Here is a 26733-nt window from a genome sequence, read left to right on the forward strand (position 1 = left end):
TCATGACCCGGGTGACTCAATTACTCTGGATATTACCAGCTGAATCCTCGTTATTTTCTGCTTACAAGAAGAAATTTGGGGAAATAGCATGAGCCAGCATTTTCAGTAGCTTGTATTCATGCACATTTATAAAGTAATTGCCTGGTTTGATTTCATGGTGCTTCTGGGAGGATTACCCTAATACATTAAAGTTTCTTGGCATGTTTGTGTTAGAACTGTTTTTCAAAATGTTGAGTGATCAATAATGGTGTCACATTACTGTTCATGGGAGCATGGGAGAGGGCGGCGCAGTGGCTAGCACCGCAGCCTCACAGCTCCAGCGACCCGGGTTCGGTTCTGGGTACTGCCTGTGCAGAGTTTGCAAGTTCTCCCTGTGACCACGTGGGTTTCCTCCGGGCGCTCTGGTTTCCTCCCACATGCCAAAGACTTGCAGGTTTATAGGTAAATTGGCCATTGTACAAAAGAAAATTGCCCCTAGTGTATGTAGGTGATAGGAGAATTGAGGGAGGGTGGGGATGTGAGCGGGAAAATGGGATTAATGTAGGATTAGTATAAATGGGTGGTTGATGGTCGGCACGGACTCATTGGGCCGAAGGGCCTGTTTTGGTGCTGTATCTCTCTATGACTTGTGTACAAATTGTCTGCCCTGTTTCCTACATTACAGCAGTGACTATACATAATATTTTTAAATACTTAATTGGCCGTAAAGCACTTTAGGACATGAGAGACACTATATAAATGCAAGTCTTAATAAGTTAAACTAATTAAAAAGTCATATCTTATTAAAAATGTAGTGCAGATATGGCAACATTTTCAATGCGTTTTCTTTGTAGGGCAAACAAGTGCTAACATGCTGCAGCATCAGCGTCCTCAAATGCCGCCACCAACATCACAGGCGCCTGTGAGACCGCCACTTCCAACTCTCCAAAGAGGAAGCACGAACCCCGGGGTTTACTCAACGCCTCCTGCATACCAAAGTCACAATCCAGTGCGTGCTGTCACAACACAGAGTCAGGCTGTGCGACAGCCCAGTCCTCAGCCACCAGTTAGTGGTAAGGATACTTACTGTAAGATGAAGGACAATCTAGAGCAATCAAAGTATATTTCCAATCCATTTTTTCCGTACATCTATCATTCTTATTAATTCTGTAGGCTTACTCTCCATTTGTCAGCTAATGTGGGAATGCTCATAATACTTTCATAACTACCACAAACTATTTAAAACACATGTCTCTATATTTCAAACCAAATGCACTTGGGCGGAGAAATGGCAGATGGAGTTTAATCCGGACAAATGTGAGGTAATGCATTTTGGAAGGTCTAATGCAGGTGGGAAGTATACAGTAAATGGCAGAACCCTCAGGAGTATTGACAGGCAGAGGGATCTGGTCCACAGGTCACTGAAAGTGGGAACGCAGGTGGATAAGGTAGTCAAGAAGGCATACGGCATGCTTGCCTTCATCGGTCGGGGCATAGAGTATAAAAATAGGCAAGTCATGCTGCAGCTGATGATGATGATTCTCGACAGGGGCGAGAGTAACAGGGTAGTTGTTATGGGGGACTTTAACTTTCCAAATATCGACTGGAAGTACTATAGTTCGAGTACTTTAGATGGGTCAGTTTGTGCAGGAGGGTTTTCTGACACAGTATGTAGACAGGCCAACCAGGGGCGATGCCACATCGGATTTGGTACTGGGTAATGAACCCGGCCAGGTGTTAGATTTAGATGTAGGTGAGCACTTTGATGATGGTGATCACAATTCGGTTAGGTTTACCTTAGCGATGGGCAGGGACAGGTATATACCGCAGGGCAAAAATTATAGCTGGGGGAAAGGAAATTATGATGCGATTAGGCAAGATTTAGGATGCGTAGGATGGGGAAGGAAACTGCAGGGGATGGGAACAATCGAAATGTGGAGCTTATTCAAGGAGCAGCTACTGCGTGTCCTTGATAAGTATGTACCTGTGAGGCAGGGAGGAAGTTGTCGAGCGAGGGAGCCGTGGTTTACTAAAGAAGTTGAAGCGCTTGTCAAGAGGAAGAAGGCGGCTTATGTTAGGATGAGACGTGAAGGCTCACTTTGGAGCATGCGCGATGCTGAGGAGGTCGTGGATAGCACGTTTAGTGAATTGGTCACACCGCAGATTAGGATTGTTGAGGGAGAAAGGGAATGGGTGACCAAAAGGCAGAGAAAGAGCAGGAAGGCAGCGCAGGAGTCCCCTGCGGTCATCTCCCTCCAAAACAAGTATACCGTTTTGGATACTGTTGAGGGAGATGGCTCACCAGGGGAAGGCAGCAGTAGCCAGGTCCATGGCACCGTGGCTGGCTCTGCTGTTCAGAAGGGCAGGAAAAAGAGTGGAAGGGCTATAGTCGTAGGGGATTCGATTGTAAGGGGAGTAGATAGGCGGTTCTGTGGTCGAAAACGAGGCTCCCGAATGGTATGTTGCCTCCCAGGTGCACGGGTCAGGGATGTCTCAGATCGGCTGCAGAACATTCTAAAGGGGGAGGGTGAACAGCCAGTTGTCATTGTGCACATAGGCACCAATGATATAGGTAAAAAACGGGATGAGGTCCTACAAGCAGAGTTTAGGGAGTTAGGAGCCAAGTTAAAAAGCAGGACCTCAGAGGTAGTAATCTCAGGATTGCTACCAGTGCCACGTGCTAGTCAGAGTAAAAAATGAAAGAATAGTCAGGATGAATGCGTGGCTTGAGAGATGGTGCAGGAAGGAGGGGTTCAGATTTTTGGGACTTTGGGACCGGTTCTGGGGGAGGTGGGACTATTACAAATTGGACGGTCTACACCTGGGCCGGACTGGAACCAATGTCCTTGGGGGTGCTTTTGCTAACGCTGTTGGGGAGGGTTTAAACTAATGTGGCAGGGGGATGGGAACCAAGTGAGGTCAGTTGACAGTAAGGAGGTAGTAACAAAAGCCTGTAAGGAACTAGATAATGAAGTCAGTGTGACTAAGGGAAAGAGCAGGCAGGGAGCAGATGATGAATATAAAGGGACTGGTGGTCTGAGGTGCATTTGTTTTAATGCAAGAAGTGTAGTAGGTAAGGCAGATGAACTTAGGGCTTGGATTAGTACCTGGGAGTATGATGTTATTGCCATTACTGAGACTTGGTTGAGGGAAGGGCATGATTGGTAATTGAATATCCCAGGATATCGATGCTTCAGGCAGGATAGAGAGGGAGGTAAAAGGGGTGGAGGAGTTGCATTACTGGTCAAAGAGGATATCACAGCTGTGCTGAAAGAGGGCACTATGGAGGACTCGAGCAGTGAGGCAATATGGACAGAACTCAGAAATAGGAAGGGTGCGGTAACAATGTTGGGGCTGTACTACAGGCCTCCCAACAGCGAGCGTGAGATAGAGGTACAAATATGCAAACAGATTATGGAAAGATGTAGGAGCAACAGGGTGGTGGTGATAGGAGATTTTAATTTTCCCAACATTGACTGGGATTCACTTAGTGTTAGAGGTCTAGATGGAGCAGAATTTGTAAGGAGCATCCAGGAGGGTTTTCTAGAGCAGTATGTAAATAGTCCAACTCGGGAAGGGGCCATACTGGACCTGGTGTTGGGGAATGAGCCCGGCCAGGTGGTTGACGTTTCAGTAGGGGACTACTTTGGGAATAGTGATCACAATTCCGTAAGCTTTAAAATACTCATGGACAAAGACGAGAGTGGTCCTAAAGGAAGAGTGCTAAATTGGGGGAAGGCCAACTATACCAAAATTCAGCAGGAGCTGGGGAATGTAGATTGGGAGCAGCTGTTTGAAGGTAAATCCACATGTGATATGTGGGAGGCTTTTAAAGAGAGGTTGATTAGCGTGCAGGAGAGACATGTTCCTGTGAAAATGAGGGATAGAAATGGCAAGATTAGGGAACCATGGATGACAGGTGAAATTGTGAGACTAGCTAAGAGGAAAAAGGAAGCATACATAAGGTCTAGGCGGCTGATGAAAGACGAAGCTTTGAAAGAATATCGGGAATGTAGGACCAATCTGAAACGAGGAATTAAGAGGGCTAAAAGGGGTCATGAAATATCTTTAGCAAACAGGGTTAAAGAAAATCCCAAAGCCTTTTATTCATATATAAGGAGAAAGAGGGTAACGAGAGAAAGGATTGGCCCACTAAAGGACAAAGGAGGAATGTTATGCTTTGACTCAGAGAAAATGGGTGAGATTCTAAACGAGTACTTTGCATCGGTATTCACCGAGGAGAGGGACATGACGGATGTTGAGGTTAGGAAGAGATGTTTGATTACTCTAGGTCAAGTCGGCATAAGGAGGGAGGAAGTGTTGGGTATTCTAAAGGGCATTAAGGTGGACAAGTCCCCAGGTCCGGATGGGATCTATCCCAGGTTACTGAGGGAAGCGAGAGAGGAAATAGCTGGGGCCTTAACAGATATCTTTGCAGCATCCTTAAACACGGGTGAGGTCCCGGAGGACTGGAGAATTGCTAATGTCCCCTTGTTTAAGAAGGGTAGCAGGGATAATCCAGGTAATTATAGACCGGTGAGCCTGACGTCAGTGGTAGGGAAGCTGCTGGAGAAGATACTGAGGGATAGGATCTAATCCCATTTGGAAGAAAATGGGCTTATCAGTGATAGGCAACATGGTTTTGTGCAGGGAAGGTCATGTCTTACCAACTTAATAGAATTCTTTGAGGAAGTGACAAAGTTGATTGATGAGGGAAGGGCTGTAGATGTCATATACATGGACTTCAGTAAGGCGTTTGATAAGGTTCCCCATGGCAGGCTGATGGAGAAAGTGAAGGCGCATGGGGTCCAAGGTGTACTAGCTAGATGGATAAAGAACTGGCTGGGCAACAGGAGACAGAGAGTAGCAGTGGAAGGGAGTTTCTCAAAATGGAGACGTGTGACCAGTGGTGTTCCACAGGGATCCGTGCTGGGACCACTGTTGTTTGTGATATACATTAATGATTTGGAGGAAAGTATAGGTGGACTGATTAGCAAGTTTGCAGACGACACTAAGATTGGTGGAGTAGCAGATAGTGAAGAGGACTGTCAGAGAATACAGCAGAATATAGATAGATTGGAGAGTTGGGCAGAGAAATGGCAGATGGAGTTCAATCAGGGCAAATGCGAGGAAGATCCAATTCAAGAGTGAACTATACAGTAAATGGAAAAGTCCTGGGGAAAATTGATGTCCAGAGAGATTTTGGTGTTCAGGTCCACTGTTCCCTGAAGGTGGCAACGCAGGTAAATAGAGTGGTCAAGAAGGCATACGGCATGCTTTCCTTCATCGGACGGGGTATTGAGTACAAGAGTTGGCAGGTCATGTTACAGTTGTATAAGACTTTGGTTCGGCCACATTTGGAATACTGCGTACAGTTCTGGTCGCCACATTATCAAAAGGATGTGGATGCTTTGGAGAGGGTGCAGAGGAGGTTCACCAGGATGTTGCCTGGTATGGAGGGCGCTAGCTATGAAGAGAGGTTGAGTAGATTAGGATTATTTTCATTAGAAAGACGGAGGTTGAGGGGGGACCTGATTGAGGTGTACAAAATCATGAGAGGTATAGACAGGGTGGACAGCAAGAGGCTTTTTCCCAGAGTGGGGGTTTCAATTACTAGAGGACACGAGTTCAAAGTGAAAGGGGAAAAGTTTAGGGGGGATATGCGTGGAAAGTTCTTTACGCAGAGGGTGGTGGGTGCCTGGAACGCGTTGCCAGCGGAGGTGGTAGATGCGGGCACGATGGCGTCTTTTAAGATGTATCTAGACAGATACATGAATGGGCAGGAAGAAAAGAGATACAGAACCTTAGAAAATAGGCGACATGTTTAGAGAGAGGATTTGGATCGGCGCAGGCTTGGAGGGCCGAAGGGCCTGTTCCTGTGCTGTAATTATCTTTGTTCTTTGGGCGCTTGAGAGTTACAAGCTAGCCAGGAAGGATCTAAAGGGAGAGCTAAGAAGAGCAAGGAGAGGACACGAGAAGTCATTGGCGGATAGGATCAGGGAAAACCCTAAGGCTTTCTATAGGTATATCAGGAATAAAAGAATGACTAGAGTTAGATGAGGGCCAATCAAGGATGGTAGTGGGAAGTTGTGTGTGGAATCAGAGGAGGTAGGGGAAGTGTTAAATGAATATTTTGCGTCAGTATTTACAGTAGAGAAAGAAAATGTTGTCGAGGAGAATACTGAGATTCAGGCTACTAGGCTAGATGGGATTGAGGTTCACAAGGAGGAGGTGTTATCAATTTTGGAAAGTGTGAAAATAGATAGGTCCCCTGGGCCAGATGGGATTTATCCTAGGATTCTCTGGGAAGCTAGGGAGGAGATGGCAGAGCCTTTGTCCTTGATTTTTATGTCGTCATTGTCGACAGGAATAGTGCCGGAAGACTGGAGGATAGCAAATGTTGTCCCCTTGTTCAAGAAGGGGAGTAGAGACAGCCCTGGTAATTATAGACCTGTGAGCCTTACTTTGGTTGTGGGTAAAATGTTGGAAAAGGTTATAAGAGACAGGATTTATAATCATCTTGAAAAGAATAAGTACATTAGTAATAGTCAGCACGGTTTTGTGACGGGTAGGTCGTGCCTCACAAATCTTATTGAGTTTTTCGAGAAGGTGACCAAACAGGTAGATGAGGGTAAAGCAGTGGATGTGGTGTATATGGATTTCAGTAAGGCATTTGATAAGGTTCCCCATGGTAGGCTATTGCAGAAAATACGGAAGCATGGGGTTGAAGGTGATTTAGAGCTTTGGATCAGAAATTGGCTAGCTGAAAGAAGACAGAGGGTGGTGGTTGATGGCAAATGTTCATCCTGGAGTTTAGTTACTAGTGGTGTACCGCAAGGATCTGTTTTGGGGCCACTGCTATTTGTCATTTTTATAAATGACCTGGAAGAGGGTGTAGAAGGGTGGGTTAGTAAATTTGCGGATGACACTAAGGTCGGTGGAGTTGTGGATAGTGCCGAAGGATGTTGTAGGGTTCAGAGGGACATAGATAGGCTGCAGAGCTGGGCTGAGAGATGGCAAATGGAGTTTAATGCGGAAAAGTGTGAGGTGATTCACTTTGGAAGGAGTAACAGGAATGCAGAGTACTGGGCTAATGGGAAGATTCTTGGTAGTGTAGATGAACAGAGAGATCTTGGTGTCCAGGTGCATAAATCCCTGAAGGTTGCTACCCAGGTTAATAGGGCTGTTAAGAAGGCATATGGTGTGTTAGCTTTTATTAGTAGGGGGATCGAGTTTCGGAGCCACGAGGTCATGCTGCAGCTGTACAAAACTCTGGTGAGACTGCACCTGGAGTATTGCGTGCAGTTCTGGTCACCGCATTATAGGAAGGATGTGGAAGCTATGGAAAGGGTGCAGAGGAGATTTACTAGGATGTTGCCTGGTATGGAGGGAAGGTCTTGCAAGGAAAGGCTGAGGGACTTGAGGTTGTTTTCGTTGGAGAGAAGGAGGAGGAGAGGTGACTTAATAGAGACATATAAGATAATCAGAGGGTTAGATAGGGTGGATAGTGAGAGTCTTTTTCCTCGGATGGTGATGGCAAACACGAGGGGACATAGCTTTAAGTTGAGGGGTGATAGATATAGGACAGATGTCAGAGGTAGTTTCTTTACTCAGAGAATAGTAGGGGCGTGGAACGCCCTGCCTGCAACAGTAGTAGACTCGCCAACTTTAAGGGCATTTAAGTGGTCATTGGATAGACATATGGATGAAAATGGAATAGTGTAGGTCAGATGGTTTCACAGGTCGGCGCAACATCGAGGGCTGAAGGGCCTGTACTGCGCTGTAATGTTCTTAAAAAAAAAGCTGTACAGAACTTTAGTTAGGCCACACTTAGAATATTGCGTGCAATTCTGGTCACCACACTACCAGAAGAACGTGGAGGCTTTGGAGAGGGCACAGAAGAGGTTTACCAGGATGTTGCCTGGTCTGGAGGGCATTACCTATGAGGAGAGGTTGGATAAACTCGAATTGTTTTCACTGGAACGACGGAGCTGGAGGTGCGACATGATAGAGGTTTACAAAGTTATGAGCGGCATGGACAGAGTGGATAGTCAGAAGCTTTTTCCCAGGGTGGAAGAGTCAGTTACTATGGGACATAGGTTTAAGGTGAGAGGGGCAAAATTTAGAGGGGATGTGTGAGGCAAGTCCTTTACACAGAGGGTGGTGAGTGCCTGGAACCTGCTGCCGGGGGAGGTGGTGGAAGCAGGTACGATAGCGACATTTAAGAGGCATCTTGACAAATACATGAATAGGATGGGAATAGAAGGATACGGTCCCCGGAAGTGCAGAAGGTTTTAGTTTTGGCAGGCATCAAGATCGGCACAGGCTTGGAGGGCCGAATGGCCTGTTTCTGTGCTGTACTGTTCTTTATTTGTTTGTTCTATTTCCCCCCAAAAAATGAGTTTTTATTTAAACAAACTAGTAGATGGCCTGTGGCATTGAACACAGTCAGTAGTTGAACTTCTTTCATACATCAAGGTTGCGTTGGGAGAAAGAATTGAGAAACATTGTCCGCAGAGCTAGTTAGTGGCAGAAGAACCGGTAATAGTATTTTGACCAATGACTGAGCAAAATTGAATGGGAATTGTAGCAGTGTACAATGGTAAATGTTGACAGAAAAATCATGACGATAGGAAATCATGTTTGTGGACAAGAAGTGCACACCCTACACTAGATTATTCAGGTGATGTTCCAATGTCTTTCCTGGCCAGACACCACCATTTGGGTTTCCTCAGCATAGACTGCAAAGAGATATAGATAGGTTAACTGAGTGACAAAAATTTGGCAGATGGAGTATAATGTGGAAGTTGTGAAGTCTGCTTTGGCGGGAAGAATAGAAAAGCAGGGTATAATTTAAATGGAGAGAAACTACAAAATGCTGTGGTACAGAGGGATTTGGGTGTCCTATATAAATTGCCGATATTGATGGATGGAGCATTTCTGAAGTCCTGTCCCATGATGTTCGTTTTCTTGAGGCTGATGGTTAGGCCAAATTTGTTGCAGGCAGCCGCAAACCTTGTCCATGAGACTCTGCAGACACTCTTCAGTGTGAGATGTTAAAGCAGCATCGTCAGCAAAGAGGAGTTCCCTGATGAGGACTTTCCGTACTTTGGTCTTCGCTCTTAGACGGGCAAGGTTGAACAACCTGCCCCCTGATCTTGTGTGGAGGAAAATTCCTTCTTCTGAAGACTTGAACGCATGTGAGAGCAGCAGTGAGAAGAAGATCCCAAACAGTGTAGGTGCGAGAACACTGCCCTGTTTCACGCCACTCAGGATAGGAAAGGGGTCTGATGAGGCGCCGCTGTGCTGAATTGTGCCTTTCATATTGTCATGGAATGAGGTGATGATACTTAGTAGCTTTGGTGGACATCCGGTCTTTGCTAGTAGTCTGAAGAGACCACGTCTGCTGACGAGGTCAAAGGCTTTGGTGAGATCAATGAAAGCAACGTAGAGGGGCATCTGTTGTTTGCGGCATTTCTCCTGTATCTGACGAAGGGAGAACAGCATGTCAATGGTCGATCTCTTTGCACGAAAGCCACACTGTGCCTCAGGGTAGGCACGCTCGGCCAGCTTCTGGAGCCTGTTTAAAGCGACTCGAGCAAAGACTTTCCCCACTATGCTGAGCAGGGAAATTCCACGGTAGTTGTTGCAGTCACCGCGGTCACCTTTGTTTTTATAGAGGGTGATGATTTTGGCATCGCGCATGTCCTGAGGTACTGCTCCCTCGTCCCAGCACAGGCAAAGCAGTTCATGGAGTGCTGAGAGTATAGCAGACTTGGCACTCTTGATTATTTCAGGGGTAATGCTGTCCTTCCCAGGGGCTTTTCCACTGGCTAGAGAATCAATGGTATCACTGAGTTCCGATTTTGTTGGCTGTACGTCCAGCTCATCCATGACTGGTAGAGGCTGGGCTGCATTGAGGGCGGTCTCAGTGACAACATTCTCCCTGGAGTACAGTTCTAGGTAGTGCTCAACCCAGCAGTCCATTTGCTTGCATTGGCCAGTGATGGTGTCCCCTGATTTAGATTTGAGGGGGGGGGCGATCTTCTTGATGGTTGGCCCAAAAGCGCTCTCAATGCCAACATACATTCCTCTGATGTTTCCGGTGTCTGAGGCCAGCTGAATATGACTGCATAGGAGTTGCCAGTAGTCATTTGCGCAGCGCCTGGCTGTTCTTTGTTCAGTGCTTCTGGCTGCTTTAAGTGCTACGGATGTTAACACGCTGGGGGCTTTCTTGTAGTTCAACAGTGCAATGCGCTTAGCGGCTATGACAGGTTCCAGCTGTTCAAAATGAGATTGAAACCAGTCTGCATTTCTCTTCTCACGTTTGCCATAGGTGGTCAAAGCTGACTCATAGATGGCATCTCTGATGTGGGCCCACTTGGTCTCGGCATCCCCAGTGGGAGTGTTTTGAAGGGCTTTTACAAGTGAATTTAGAAATTTTTGTAACAGCTGTAGATAAGAAATTCTGCTCGTGTTGATGCGCGGGTGGCCCTTCTGCTTGGAGTGATGGAGCTTCTTTGGTTTGAGTCTAACCTTGCTGCACACCAGGGAGTGGTCGGTGTCGCAGTCCGCACTGTGGAAGCTGCGTGTGATTTGAACACAGTTTAAGGAGGCTCGCCTTGTGACGATGAGGTCCAGCTGGTGCCAATGACGTGATCTTGGGTGCCTCCATGAAACATGGTGACAGGGTTTCGTGTGAAAGAATGAGTTGGTGATGCAGAGGTTATGATAGGTACACAACTCAAGCAGTCTCTGTCCGTTCTCATTCATCCTTCCAACGCCATAGCGCCCAAGGCAGGAGGGCCATGAGTCATGGTCGGCCCCAACCCTGGCATTCAAGTCCCCCAGCAGGAACAGGTGTTCGGTGTTGGGGATGCTACTAATGATATTATGGAGTTCTTCGTAGAACTGGTCTTTAGCTTCAGGTGGGGAGCAGAGTGTTGGAGCATAGACGCTGAGTAGGTGTACTGGAACAGTGGCGGTGAGCAGTCGGATGGACAGTATGCTTTCCGAGCCATTTGAGGGAGGCTCTATCATTCTGAGCAAGGAGTTTCTGATGGTGAAGCCCACTCCATGCTGTCTTGGTTCTTCAGGATCCCTACCCTGCCAGAAGAAGGTGTAGTCTTGCTCTGTTAGAGATCCACTCGCAGGGAGGCGTGTCTCCTGAAGTGCTGCAATGTCTACATTGAGTCTACTGAGCTCGTTGTTAATGATGGCGGCCTTCCGAGAATCGTTGATTTGTGTAAGGTCTTCCGACAGGCCAGGACACATAGTTCTGACGTTCCAGCTTGCAAAACGAAGGGCTGGTACCTTCTTTCCTTTTTTCGTGCTGTTTGGTGCGGTATTGCAGTCCACTTTTCGGGCAATGACCCTGAGCTCCAAGCACCCATTGAAGCAGGTGGACTGTGGCGCGACAGAACCTTATTGACGGGGCTGCCCGGTTTGAGGCGGGCGGTAGCTCTCCAGTGAGGTGCCTCTCCCACCGACAAAGGCAACCCGTGGCGCCCAATCTCCACGCCAATTGAGCTGGACTTATAACCCGTAACTGCCTCAAGAAAACGAACATCATGGGACAAGACATCAGAAATGCTCCATCCATCAATATTGGCGACCACGCTCTGGAAGTGGTTCAAGAGTTCACCTACCTAGGCTCAACTATCACCAGTAACCTGTCTCTCGATGCAGAAATCAACAAGTGCATGGGAAAGGCTTCCACTGCTATGTCCAGACTGGCCAAGAGAGTGTGGGAAAATGGCGCACTGACATGGAACACAAAAGTCCGAGTGTATCAAGCCTGTGTCCTCAGTACCTTGCTCTATAGCAGCGAGGCCTGGACAACGTATGTCAGCCAGGAGCGACGTCTCAATTCATTCCATCTTCGCTGCCTCCGGAGAATCCTTGGCATCAGGTGGCAGGACCGTATCTCCAACACAGAAGTCCTCGAGGCGGCCAACATCCCCAGCTTATACATACTACTGAGTCAGCGGCGCTTGAGATGGCTTGGCCATGTGAGCCGCATGGAAGATGGCAGGATCCCCAAAGACACATTGTACAGCGAGCTCGCCACTGGTATCAGACCCACCGGCCGTCCATGTCTCCGTTATAAAGACGTCTGCAAACGCGACATGAAGTCCTGTGACATTGATCGCAAGTCGTGGGAGTCTGTTGCCAGCGATGGCCAGAGCTGGCGGGCAGCCATAAAGGCGGGGCTAAAGTGTGGCGAGTCGAAGAGACTTAGCAGTTGGCAGGAAAAAAGACAGAAGCGCAAGGAGAGAGCCAACTGTGTAACAGCCCCGACAAACAATTTTTTCTGTAACACCTGTGGAAGAGTCTGTCACTCTAGAATTGGCCTTTATAGCCACTCCAGGCGCTGCTCCATAAACCACTGACCACCTCCAGGCGCTTACCCATTGTCTCTCGAGACAAGGAGGCCAAAGAAGAAGATATAAATTGCAAAATGTTAGCATGCAGGTACAGCTAGTAAGTGGGAAGGCAAATGGAATGTTGGCATTTATTGCAAGGGGAATAGAGTATAATAGGGAAGTCTTGATGGGCACTGGTGAGACCGCATCTAGAATACTGCGTACAGTTTTGGTCTCCTTCCTTAAGGAGGGATATACCTGCATTGGAAGCAGTTCAGAGAAGGTTCACTAGGCTGAAGGAGCTGGCTTATGAGGAAAAGTCAAGCAGATTGGACCCATATTCATTGGCATTTAGAAGAATGAAATTTAATCTAATTGAAACACAAGATTCTGAGGGGCTGACGCTGAAAGGCTGTTTCCCCTTGTGGGGGAATCTAGAACATGGGGGCACAGTTTCAAAATAAGGGGTGTCCCTTTTAAGACTTAGACGAGGAGGGATTTCTTCTCTGAGGGTTGTTAATCTTTGGAATTCTCTTCCCCAGAGAGCAGTGGAGGCTGGCTCATTGAATATATTCAAGGCGGCGTTAGACAGATATTTTGATCGACAATGGAGTCAAGTGTTATGGGGGACAGTGGACAGCATGATCTTATTGAATGGTGGAGCAGGCTTGAGGGGCCGAATGGCCAACGCCTGCTCCTATTTCTTATGATCTTATGACTGCTCCGGTGATGTTACTTACCGGGCAGACACCATTCATCCTGCAATAACTCTTCTTATTATCATGAGCAGTTGGAAGCTTATCCAGAATGCCCCATCCTGGGAAGTCAAGTTGCCATCTGGGTAGAGTAGTATTCAGGGCATTGGTTTTATTTCATTTTGAAAATCAGTTTCCCTTGAGCCACCTAACAGATGTGCCATTTATCAATCCACCTGAACCGGATTCAAAACCAGACCAAGAATTAAATGGACTCTCTATAGAGTCATAGAATGGTTACAGCACAGGAGGAGGCCATTCAGCCCTTTAAGTCTGCGCTGGCTCTCTGTGAGAGCAGTTCAGCTAGTTCCACTCCCCAGCCTTTCCCCGTAACCCTGCAAATTTTTTTTATCTTCAGGTGCTTATCCATTCCCTTTTGAAAGCCAAAATTGAATCTGCCTCCACCACACTCTCAGGTAGTGCATTCCAGATCCTAACCACTCACTGTGAGTAAAATAAAATTACCCCTGTTGTCTTTGGTTTTTTTGCCGTTCATCTTAATTCTGTGTCCTCTGCTTCTCGACCCTCCCGCTAATGTGAACAGTTTCTTTCTATCTAATCTGTCTAAACCCCTTATGATTTTGAACACCTCTATAAAATCTCCTCTCAACCATCCCTTCTCTAAGGAAAACAACCCCAGCTTCTCCAATCTATCCATCTAACTGAAGTCCCTCATCCCTGCAACATTCTCGTAAAACGTTTCTGCTCCCTTTCTAAAGCCTTCACGTCCTTCCTAAATTGCAGGACCAAGAATTGGACCCAGTACTCCAGTTGAGGTCAAACCTGTGTTTTTTAAAGGTTCGTCATAACTTCCTTGCTTTTGCACTTTAGTCGATTTATAAAGCCCAGGACCCAGTATGCCTTTTTAACCACTTTCTCAACCGGCCCTGCCACATTCAACAATCTATACACCTATACCCCAGGTTTCTCTGCTCCTGTGCTTCCTTTAGAATTGTACCCTTTATTTTATATTGTCTCTCCTTGTTGTTCCTACCAAAGTGCATCACTTAACATTTTTTTGCATTAAATGTCATCTGCCATATGTCCAGCCTGTCTATGTCCTCTTGAAGTTGATGATTATCCTCATAGTTCACAATGCTTCCAAGTTTTGTGTCATCTGCGAATTTTGAAATTTACACCAAAATCTAAGTCATTAATATAGATCAAGAAAAGCAGTGGTCCTAGTACTGACCCCTGGAGAACCCCACTACATACCTTCCTCCAGTCCAAAAATCAACTGTTTACCACTACTCCCTTTCCTGCCACTCAGCCAACTTTGTATCCATGCCGTCACTGTCCTTTTTGTTCCATGGGACTCAACTTCGCTGGCAAGCCTATTATGTGGTACATTATCAAATGCCTTTTGGAAGTCCATAAGCACCATATCAACCACATTACCCTCATCAACCCTCTGTTCCTTCAATAAAAAATTCTATTATGTTTGATGAACACAATTTGTCCCTAATAAATCCATCCTGGCTTTCCTTAATTAAGGGCGGCACAGTGGCGTAGTGGTTAGCACCGCAGCCTCACAGCTCCAGGGACCCGGGTTCAATTCTGGGTACTGCCTGTGCGGAGTTTGCAAGTTCTCCCTGTGTCTGCGTGGGTTTCCTCCGGGTGCTCCGGTTTCCTCCCACATGCCAAAGACTTGCAGGTTCGTTAGGTTAATTGGCCATTATAAATTGCCCCTAGTATAGGTAGGTGGTAGGGAAATATATAGGGACAGGTGGGGATGTGATAGGAGTATGGGATTAGTGTAGGATTAGTATAAATGGGTGGTTGATGGTCGGCACAGACTCGGTGGGCCGAAGGGCCTGTTTCAGTGCTGTATCTCTAAACTAAACTAAATTAATTAAACCACATTTATTCCCGGATTATTGTTTCAAAAGTTTGCCCACCACCGAGGTTAAACTCTCTGGCCTGCAGTTGCTAGGTTTGTCCTTGCACCCTTTTTTTGAACATTTGCAATTCTCCAGTCCTCTGGCACCATCCCAGCATCTGAAGAGAATTGGAAGATTATGGCTAGTACCTCCGCAATTTTTGCCCTTGCTTCCGATGCGTCCCATCTGGTCCTGGTGACCTATCAACTTTAAGTACAGTCAGCCTTTCTATACCACCTCTTTATCAATTGTTAGCCTGTCCAGTGTCTCAACTACCTCTTCTTTCACTGACATTGACAGCATCTTCCTTGGCAAAGACAGGTGCAAAGTACTCATTTAGTACCTCAGCCATGCCCTCTGCCTCCACGTATAGATCTCCTTTTCAGTCCCTAATTGGCCTCCTCTTACTATCCTTTTACAGCTTACATGCCTATAGAAGAATTTTGGATTCCCCTTTTTTAGTTGCCAGTCTCCTCTTGTACTCTTTATGACTGAGTTAATGGTGAAATGATGGTTCTGAGTGTCATCTTTTCCTTCCCTCCTCTCCCTCGAACGACTTAGACCACAGGCTCTATTTATGCATAAGTAACTGATGCTCCATTAAGTTACCACTGCTGTTGCAGAGGGCATTTAATCAAACACCCAGCAAAAATCAGCAGTGAAAAATTATGCATTTTGTAAATTCTTTGTTACACAAATTTGAAAATTGTCCCCTTATGCTTTCTGTTATAACTATATGTAGCACGTGGGCAACTTATTTAATCCTTGTTAACTTTAATCCACCTTCATAAATTTCTGAGTGAAAGATACAGAAGAGACCGTGGATCTGGGAGAATCAGCAAAACTGAGAACACTTTCAACTAAATTTTTCATCATTTTTGACTTTGCAAGGTGACAACATGTCACCCAACATAAGAATATGAATAGGAGTTGGAGTAGGCCATCTGGCCCTTCGCTGCTATTTAAAAAGATCATAGCTGATCATCTACCTTAACTCCACCTTCCTGCACAATCCCTATATCCTTTAATTCCCTGAGTACCCTAAAATCAGTGACCTCAGTCTTGAATATACTCAACGACTGAGCATCGACAGCTCTCTGGAGTAGAGAATGAGTGAAAAAATTTCTCCATCTCCGTCCGAAGTGGCCAACCCTTTATTCTGAGACTATGACCCCATGTATAGATTCTGCAGCTAGGGGAAACATTTTCTCAGAATCTAGCTGTCAAACCTTAAGGATTTTATATATTTTTCAATTAGATCACCTGTCATTTTTCTAAACTCAAAATATAGGCCTAGTCTACTCAATCACTCCTCGTAGGAAAATACCCTCATCCCAGGAACCAGTCTAGTGAACCTTCATTGCATTCTCACTAAGGCAAGCATGTCCTTCCTTAAGTAAGGAAACCAAAACTCTGCACACTATTCCAGGTGTGGCCTCATCAATGCCCTGTATAATTGCAGTTAGACTTTTTTACTCTTATACTTAATTCCTTTGCAATGAAAGCTAATGTACAGTTTGCCTTCCTAATTGTTGCTGTACCTGCATGTTAACTCTGTGATTCATACATGGACACCCAGGTCCCTCTGAATGCAAACTTTCCTCCCAAGGGGTAGGAGATCTCTGGACCTGAACGGATCAGACTAGATGGACTAACTTTGTTTTCATTGTCTGACCTTTTTGTATGCTGTTGTAAATGGTTGGGTTTTGAGCAGGAGAACAGATCCTAGTTGGTCCAGAGTGACCTTTTAAAGATGCACTATTCTGTGCATTTGTGCAACACGAATGCATATTGATTCTCGGTTGGCTCCATGGTTAGTGTTGGGTAGTTGAAATACAGTACCAGAATATCAAAATGTTGTGATACTGACTTTTTGATAAGTTTTTAGGTATTCATTATTTCAGTGGGCAGATGCAACTAGTTTAGGAACCAGTGGCTGACTTACGAGATGGGGGAAGGTCTCTGCTCCCTTGTTTTCACAGGTCTGATGATAAATTCACCATAAGCATCTGTTCTTTGGAATACTAAGGGCCAGAAAACTAGTGCAGTGGATTTAATGTAGTTACCGACTGGATGAAGGGTCACTGCATCCTTTTACCTTTTCTGATTTTCATCACTGCTGACCGAGGCAGTGTATTTTTTGAATGGCATTATCATTAATCTGAACCAGAAGATAATCTTTCAAGGGCCACAATAAAATTTTGCACAAAATTTAAATTCTTCTACAACTTAAATGCCTTTTTATGATACCTCTTGAAAGTCAAAATTATAAATTGGATTCTCATCCAAACCCTCACCCCCACCCTACCCCACCCCAGCCCAGTGTTGTATGCTGGGATGTGCATTACTCCAAGATAACATGTTGCCTTTTTTATGTAGCAGGTATGTCAGTCCGGCTGCCTCAAACATCTTACATTGTGAACAATGTGATCTCCATCCCTATGATGCCGAATATGCCTCAGTTCACGGTACATCACCGACCTTCACAGGTAAGGCACTCTAAGTCTCGGTGTACGGGCCCTGTAACCGATTCTGTACGAAAGTCGAGCTAGGGACCCGGGTTCGATTCTGGGTACTGCCTGTGCGGAGTTTGCAAGTTCTCCCTGTGTCTGCATGGGTTTCCTCCGGGTGCTCCGGTTTCCTCCCACATGCCAAAGACTTGCAGGTTGATAGGTTAATTGGCCATTATAAATTGCCCCTAGTATAGGTAGGTGGTAGGGAAATATATAGGGACAGGTGGGGATGTTTTAGGAATATGGGATTAGTGTAGGATTAGTATAAATGGGTGGTTGATGGTCGGCACAGACTCGGTGGGCCGAAGGGCCTGTTTCAGTGCTGTATCTCTAAACTAAACTAAATTAAACTATTAGCCATAAACAAGTGTGGGAATTGGGTTATGTGACGCCTGCCGTTGGAGAGGCTTAAAGTGTTGCTTTCTGCTATCCTGTGAACATCGCTTTCAACCAAGAACATTTCAGTTTGGAGAAGGTCTCAATGTCCGGCCACTGGTGTAGATAGCTGAGCTCAAGTTTCAAGAAAGTTCAGTTGCCTGCAGAGGCCTGTGTACAGGTGGTTTGCCAGCCTCTTGTCTGACAGAGAGTCAGCATACTGAAGGAAATTAGTTTTCTTGTGCAGAATTTCACCCTTGTAAGTGATGTATGTGAAGAACAAAATGTGTCCTCTCAGCTACATAATAAAAAGGCATTCAGTGTTGACAGGATATGCAGCTGTAAAGCAGAAGTTTTGATTAGAAACCCTACTACTTTAGCACTTTTTTAATTTACTTGCGCACTTTGCTGTCTAAAATCATGATCTAAACTTCTTTCATTAGTTAAGTTTTGTTCTTAAGCTTGTAAGTACTTTGGAGCATTTTGAGAGCTGTCAATATGACAAGACACTATATAAGTACAAACACCTATAACATTGGACACATAGAATTTGAGGTAGCAGAAAAGAATAAAGAGGAAGGGATCTCAAATTTCCATGTCCCACATTTTCAAAAATGAAATTTAAATCCTGCCAGTATTCCTCTTCCACCAGTGGCCAGACATTGAGACCTTCTCATTGATGCTCTGTGGTTGTTAATCCATTTGAGTTTGTTTTCCTCAGTCAGTATTTGTTCTCAATTATTAAATTTTCAGCTGTCACTCTTAATTGTAACACAGTCAAAAAAATTTAATTTTACCTGATCATCCCTAAATCTACTAGACTCAAGGGAGTACAAGCCAGGTTTATTCAACCTGTCCTCATAATTTAACCCTTTAAGCCCTAGTATCATTTTGGTGAATCTGTGCTACACCCACTCCAAGGCCCATATATCATATCATATATATTCCTGAGGTGCAGTGCCCTGAACTGAACACAGTACTCCAGATGAGGTCTGACCAAAGCTCTGCACAACTGAAACATCACTTGCTCCATAGTTCCTAGTCTCACGCTATTAAGAAATAATTCTTATGGATTCTGCTGCTTTTATTAATTCTGCATGATTTTGCATAGAATTTACAGCACAGAATCAGGCTGTTCAGCCTCATTGGTCTATGTCAGTGTTTATGTTCCACACAAGCCTCCTCCCACTCTACTTCATCGCACCCTAGCATACCTTTTCATTCCTTTCTCCCTCGTGCACTCATGTAGCTTCTTTAGATGCTGCAGAGCGTCACCCTTTCATGTATATTGCGCCAAATTTAAAAAAAACATATATTGCTGAAAGCATGGGATGGAATTTCCCAGCCTTTGAGAAGTTTGAAATGACTTTCTCCATTGTCTCTTTTAACGCAGGAGCCACCTCGGCCCATCCACCCAGCACCGCTCCCTGAGGCCCAAGCGCCACAGCGGCTACCTCCAGAGGCTGCTAATACCTCTCCACCCCAGAAGCCCCACCTGAAGCTGGCCCGCGTCCAGAGCCAAAATGGAATCGTCCTCTCATGGAGTGTCCTGGAAGTGGACCGCTCCTGTGCGCTTGTGGACAGTTATCATCTCTATGCCTACCATGAAGATCCTGCTACAACAACTCCATCCCAATGGAAGAAGATAGGAGAAGTGAAGGCACTGCCCCTTCCCATGGCCTGCACCCTCACTCAATTTGTGTCCGGAAGCAAGTATTACTTTGCGGTCCGAGCAAAGGACATTTACGGCCGATATGGGGCTTTCTGTGACCCACAGTCGACTGACGTGATGTCGACTCAGGGTAATTAATTCAACAAAAAGAAGAAAAATCGACAAAAAAAAAAACCACAAAGCCCAAAACAATATTTTTTCATTTCTTTTCTTACATCATGCATGACGTGTTGTAGTTTTTCTATAGATGTCTGACTCACTTGGTATCTGTGTACACTACACTGCATATATACAAGAGGGTCGTGGTATCAATTAGGCAGCGCTGATTTGCAGCATCATAAAGACAGGATATCGCACCAAGGGTGCTGCATTATTGCTGCCACAAATAAGTTGCATATCTTGTCACTGTAGACCCGATTTAACTGGTAGATATTTGACACAATGGGGTCACTGTTGAAGTAGCACCAAGTGGGATATTTTGTTTATTCTATGGTCATCAGTTGGGTTGGGTTTTAAAGAAAAACATTCCCAAATGTGACGTGATATGGACCGTTAAAGTAATAATTCATACATGTATTACCTTATTTTTATTTTTTTTTTAACTTTTCACTGCGACTTTAGCTATCACTTCCGAAAGCAGTGAAAATTGATCAGCAGTGACCATAGGATAATGAGATTTATTGCATTGTCTGAAATACTCCTGAAATAAATGCAACTTGCAATAGACTGCATACTTGATTATTAGAGGCATTATGATCGACTGTCTGGGCCTCATCGAAGAAATCAGCCACACCTCCATTCATCATTCAAATCCAGTAAGATCATTGAAACTGCAAGTTTTTAAAATGAGATGCTTTTCTGTGTTGGGGTTCGGGGGAGGGGGTGGTGAATAAAAGCAGATTCTATCGTTTTTGCCAAAATCCTTTGTTAAATGTGTTATCAGAGTAATCTGTGAGCTCCAGAGACATAAAATTCTCAAATATATTTTTAATCAGTGTGAAAGAAGTACTTCATGGTGTGGTCACTGGATAGTGAGTCTGACACTTTGAGAGCCCTTTTCATCAGTACCACTTTTCTGGTCTAATGAATTTTTAGAAAATATATATATATAATATATATATATATATATGTATGTAAATCTCAAACCTGCTGTCCCATTAAAGCCACTATGTTGTATATATTCTTGCTTGCAAGCAACAAATCTTTAATGTCTAACTTGACGTAATCAGCAAGCACAAAATAAAAATCTTGCCATCTAGTATGCATGTCAAGGTGAGTCAGGGTTTCCTCTGAGGAGCTGCGACAGGTCAGTCAGTATGAGCAGAAAAATGGTGCTTGCTCCTTTAAACAACCTGCAAATTGTTCCCAAACAACTTTCTCCCCACTGTCTCCCTTATTGGTTACTTACTGCAGCAGTTTCGGACAACCAGCCTTGGATGGTTCCCTATCTGGGTGCCGAGTTCACAGCTGTGTTTTATGCTTGTACTATGACAGCCCATGTCGTTCAGGTAACCTTACTACTGAAAATCTCAGTGGCCATTCTAAACATTGCAACCAGCTATCTGGCATGAACACACCTTTTAAAGAGACATGGCAAACCCAAATTCCTTTGTGTATGTTATATGTTCTGTGTCGTATAGTGACATTTATTGGCATGATTATATGTTGCCTCAGCTGCTGGTACATGCAAGGGATGGTGACTCAACAGGAAAGCCATTCTCAGTACAGCACCAACGAGGTCGCTGCACTCTTGCACCGCAATGTCAGGAGTTATTGTAAATCAAATCATTAATGAAGTATTTTGCATCAGTTTAATTATAAGATAATTTCAATTCAAGATGCGGCTGATAACATGAGCTGCACACGTCCACTTTAGGAGAGAGTGCCTGGACAGCAGGCAGTGGTGTCATCTGAATGGTCACTGCTCCCCACATGACTTACAAATGATATATAGTCTAATCCATGACTTTTTTATATATATCTGGATAGGACCAGTAGCTGATGTGAACCCAGAGATTTTTTTGTTTTTTTAGGTACCAGGTGTAGTTAAACTAGAAAACAAGTCTTCAAAATTGCAATCTGTCAATCAACTATTGTGACACTGTGACCATATACAGGAACAAAAGTGATATTGTGCACAAATATTGATTTCTTTTGCCCAAATGTTGCAGAAATTTAACAAGGGAATGGCAAAGATTGGGGCCATTCATCCAAGCTCCAGGTTGCTCCTGTACCCTGCAGAGCAATCATTTACAGCCAAAACACACTCATCAGTATTTGTGTGCTCTGCCCTTGGGCTAAATTCAGTAAAAGTGGAGGAAAGTATTCACCATATTTGGAGATTACCAGAGCACGTTATAGTTTGCAATGTGATATCCAGGGAATTTTTTGGTTGGTGAGGGGTGGTGTGGGGTGGAGGCGCGGTGGGATTAGAGCCTTCTGGTATACTAGGGGAAGAAGGAGAGCCTTACTGCCCCACTGGGAGGATGGTGAAAAGCTTACAACTGGTTTAGATTCATTGTGACTCTGGAGAAAGAGCACTGCCTGGCGCCAGGGAAATGGATGCCATGTTACATGGTATCTGGGTTGGGGCAGATGCTTGGGAAATAAATGATGCCACTCATTGGAACCAAATGGATATTGTGCTGTATGGTATGGGGAAGGGATTAAGTAGCTGCCAACTTGTGCGATAGTGGGAACTGGCGCTTCTCTCCTCATGGCACTAGAAGAAAATTATAACAAACTGCATTTTACGTTTACTCAATCGTGCAGGCTTTTAGCCACAGGGTACAATAATAAATTATAAGTATATTTGTAATAAATACTAAGAGCAATCTCTCTCCCAGGGAGGGATTGAACACTGAAATGCTGGAACAGGTTGAATGTAATTAAGTATTGCCTTTTAAAATTGTTTTATTTTTCATTTTGTTTAAAAGTAGTATACCGTCAATTGCAAGTTAATGTGCTGATGTTGTATTTCAGAAATGTGGCGTCATCCTGTGTTGCCCTGCAAACTACTTTTAAGTGATATTTTGTTCACTAAAACCTGAAGTTTATAGTTTGAAAATAAAGATCCTATCAATTTTATCTTCTCTCTTGTGTATAACTAAAATGGAACTTGCAATTTAGTTTTCTATGATCTACTCCCACTCCTCATAATCTCTGGTCTGCTACACTATGCTCTTGATACATACAGAAACAAGCTAGTTCAGGGCTAACGACTGCTTTAATATTTGCAGAAATATGTTGAAACTCTGGCTACCACATGGAAGATTTGAACCTAGTCTCTGTTGAGTTAACAGATCAACAAGGCAGCCATAATAAGCGGAGACTGACCATCTCAGTCCTAGATTTTGGGCGGGGGACGAGGGGTGTTAAAATCAACCAAGCGGCTGCAACTGCTGGGCATCCGGTGTCCCCTGCTGGACAGTGCATGTGTGCATTTGTTGTATGAGGGCAGTATTGGGCTAGGCTGTGGTTTTCGTCCCGGCTGCAGTCGAATAGCTTCCTGTTTGGGCTGACCCTATAAAGGATGGCCACCTTGGCAATGTCTCACAGGACAAGTTGTTGCCATGGAATTTTACTGGGCGTTCAGGAGGGAATGGAAGAAAATTAGAGAACTAATTCCAAAGTAAAGTTTTCCATGTCTTTAGGTATTGACTCTGACTAGATTTGTGTTACCAGTCGTCTGATTTGGATATTTTGAATATAAAAGAATTTCTGCAATTAAGTTGCTGAAAGTTGTAACATAGCCACAGAATATGGGAAGTTGCAGCTCCCCAGCCAAATGCTCTGTTTTAACATTTTAACCATATATTTTATGTAGGTAATGGGTATTGGGATGCTTTATATAGCAATTGTACATTCAAAACTGTCAACCTATTCATTCCAAATAGACTCATCTCTGAATACGTCAATCCCATAACCAAGGTACGCACAGGTACATCATGCACACATTTCAATATAGGCAAAACGTATCTATAAATACATTACACAAGTTCTGTTATATTTTATATGTTCAATGTTTACATGGGCCAGGTTCTTTTGACATTCCAAACTAAAATGAATTAATTCCTTGTAAGGTGTGGTACAGAATACTGGGCCTATCAGTATAGCGGAATCATGATGGGGTAAAGAGTGCCACTTCTTTAATCAGATATAAGATCTGGCTGATTACTTAACAGCATCGTGTTGTAATTGGTTCATCTGCTAAGATGGACTTTGTAGATTACTTGTCAAGTTACCTCGTGTATTGGACATTGGCGTGCCATTGCCTTTTCTTTTATGACTCAGCCAACTGTTGCAATCCATTGACTTTCTGATACAACACATTTTTCTGACCAAGTGTTAACTATAGGATTTGTAAACTTTTAACATCTAAGCACTTCAGTTTTGGAAAGGGAAGAGAGATGTTGCGTGACATCACTTTGCCAAAATGCTTTTGGTACAACCAAGATGTAAAAACTGCTTTTTGAACATTACTCAACTGGACTGTCGAATATATATTTTAAGAAATTTGTGTTCATTTTACTACTTCCCCTTGATTGTTTCTCCGTATAACCCAAGCCCAACACTTGCAGTAAATTTTTATGGATGATATATTTCGGGCTGGGGATCAAGGCTACGCTCTCAACAAGTCGACCAACAAGTAAAAAGAGGCTTTTATTTAGGCTTCACTTGCCAACCTGTAGGTTTTAGTAGGACGCAACCCTTTCAATGCCAGTGAAATTGCAGGCCCATGTCCTCTCTTGATGTCACTGACTGACTATATTCCAGTGACCTGGTCGCCACATTAACTGAAGGGGGATTCCAGATACACCCCATCCTCAAGGTTCTCCTGTTATTCAGGCCACTGAACCATGGCTCCCTATTTCACATTACACATTTTCTGTGGCATAGCCTAACATTTTAAGTGTACATCTCATTTCTGACTTGGTAAATGCTTGGCTCCCAAGGTCTCTGGTGTGATGAGGGTGGAGGATACTATAAGATTACAAATGTTTTGTTTATTGATACTGTAAATTAAGTGGTCTGTACTTTTCTGATTCTACTTTATAGTATTCAGCACTAAAAATGGCTGAATCTTTTTTGCAAATGTTATGTGCTGTGTATTTAAAGCTGTAAAGGATATTAAAATACTCAAAGGGTTTATCAGCTCTTGTACTTCCTGATTCTTGGTGTGTGACGGGGCTGCTGTTCCCAGTTGAGGGACAATCAAACCAGTTCTTGCACGGTTTGCAATGAAGCGATTTTATAGAAATGTGACCATCTACAGTTTAAAACAGTACATCAATCAGATCCACGGTTGCAAGATAGTCATTCAGTACAGGGAACGTAGCGACCCACACATTTGCAACGCAACTATTTTATATAGGTAGTCCTTGGCTTGGGTAGGACTATGACATCCAAATCACAACCTCAAATCCTGGCAATCTAGGTCTCTATGCCCAAACAACTTGCCCTTGTATTACTCACTGGTTTGTTCTATTTGAATTGTCTGGCGCCAGAGGGCTGTTTTTAATATTGTCTCATTGATGGGCAAGTCCTAAATCAAAAGAAGAAAGATCAGTTGGTATGAAACAACTTATGTATGCAAGTTAATGGGAGCATAGGTTTTATACTTTGTATACAGCCTGTGAGTTTCTAAAGAATTTGCTATATGGTCCAGGAAGACTAAAAGCTTGGATAACCCGTAGTAGGCCACCCATTTATGTTGATTCCCATGTTATGAGGTCCTAATCCGAAGGGAGGATTAATCTGAGGGTCTGTTGTTTCTGTACTGGAATGAGAGAAATCACTGGATTCTAAATTTTCACCCCTGCTATTTTAGACTTGCTGTGATTTTGTAATGTGCAACTGGAAAGCTGGGAGCAGCACTTGTGTGAAGCCTTTTAGCCTGGAGTAACCAGCACAACAAAGGAGAAAGAATAAAATAATGCAGCATCGACTATGTGGCAGTTCAGATGAATTCACATAAAATTAGGGAAAGAATACAGAGAGCTGATTATAAATTTATATTTCACAAAGTGGGGTTTGTCACAGCTGGTGTATCCAATGTCCAGATTTGTGGTTTGAGCTCTTAACTGACTGGTGAATTATCCTGTGAAATTGTGCAGTCCAGGCTTGTGGCTGAGTTTCCTTGTTGTATGTTTATTATCTCACTCTGCAAGAAGAGGCAAAAGTGTGAGGCAATTCAGTGCACTTTATAGCCAAATTCAGAGCGTCATTAGCAGAGGACTAGTAATTGAGAGCACAGAACAAGATAAACAGAATACTCTGCTGTGTGTAGGGTATAAAGAATGGACTTGTATCTGCACAAAGTGGTCTGATCTGATCACTCCCAAATGACTAATTAGTGGGTCAGATTCTGAGTGAAGGTCTAAATTTATTTTCTCACCATCTGAAGTAACTGACTGGCTTGTACAGATTTGCACTCCATTTAATCTCTGAAATGTCTCTCCAACTACCATAATTGTGGATATTCCAGGATATCAGTGTGATGTAACCATCTATAATAATATCTGAACAGGTCCAAAAAAGACTTGCATTTATGTAATACCTTTCACGATCACAGGATGCCCCAAAATGCTTTACAGCTAATGAAGTACTTTTGAAGAGTATTCACTGTTGTAATATCTGAATTTGCAAGCTCCTGCAAACAGAAGTGTGATATTAACCAAACAATCTTTTTATGATATTGATATTGGCCATGACACCTAGGGTAACTCCCCTGCTCTTCAAGATAGTGCCATGTGATCTTTTACATCCACCTGAGGGGGTAGATGGGGCCTCAGTATAACGTCTTATCCAAAAGAGCCACTGTGTTCTGTGTGATATTCGACTATGTAATTCTGTAGTCATCCCTATCTCACACACTTCCATTTACTAACAGAGTATATTGGTTTGCTTTCTTTCCTCTGGTTTTCTCCCATCCTTCATTCCTGAAGTTAATTCCAAATTGAAGAACAAGATGTATTGGTAATAAGCATTAGCTATTGTGAATAGCTTCATCCTTCAATTAGAGAAAACTAAAAGGGATTTCACTAACAAAAGCAATAACTCACATTTATACAGCACATTTCATAGCATCAGGATGACCCAAAGCACTTTATAACCAACTACATACATTAGGTGTAGTTATTGTAATGTAGGAAATTTTTTTCTTTTTCTTTCATGGGATGTAGGTGTCGCAGG

The 26733-nt window shown here is 44.0% G+C and overlaps 1 protein-coding gene across 4 annotated transcripts in view; it reads left to right on the plus strand.

Annotated features, from left to right (window-relative positions):
* Positions 1-24688, plus strand: part of LOC137353345 (activating transcription factor 7-interacting protein 1-like) — a 212556-nt gene extending 187868 nt beyond the window's left edge. For 2 of the 4 annotated variants that reach the window (XM_068019511.1, XM_068019508.1), the window contains exons 16-18: positions 834-1052; positions 17359-17468; positions 19261-24688. In XM_068019511.1, the coding sequence (XP_067875612.1) occupies positions 834-1052; positions 17359-17468; positions 19261-19677 (746 nt within the window). In that variant the 3' untranslated portion in view covers positions 19678-24688. Of the gene's footprint in view, positions 1-833; positions 1053-13457; positions 13546-17358; positions 17469-19260 lie in introns of those variants that run through there. The other 2 variants (XR_010969843.1, XM_068019510.1) reach the window with 2 other exon arrangements.
* The last annotated feature ends 2045 nt before the right edge of the window (positions 24689-26733 follow it).

The sequence above is a fragment of the Heterodontus francisci genome, chromosome 41 (genome assembly GCF_036365525.1).
Source record: "Heterodontus francisci isolate sHetFra1 chromosome 41, sHetFra1.hap1, whole genome shotgun sequence".
NCBI classification, from domain to species: Eukaryota; Metazoa; Chordata; class Chondrichthyes; order Heterodontiformes; family Heterodontidae; genus Heterodontus; species Heterodontus francisci.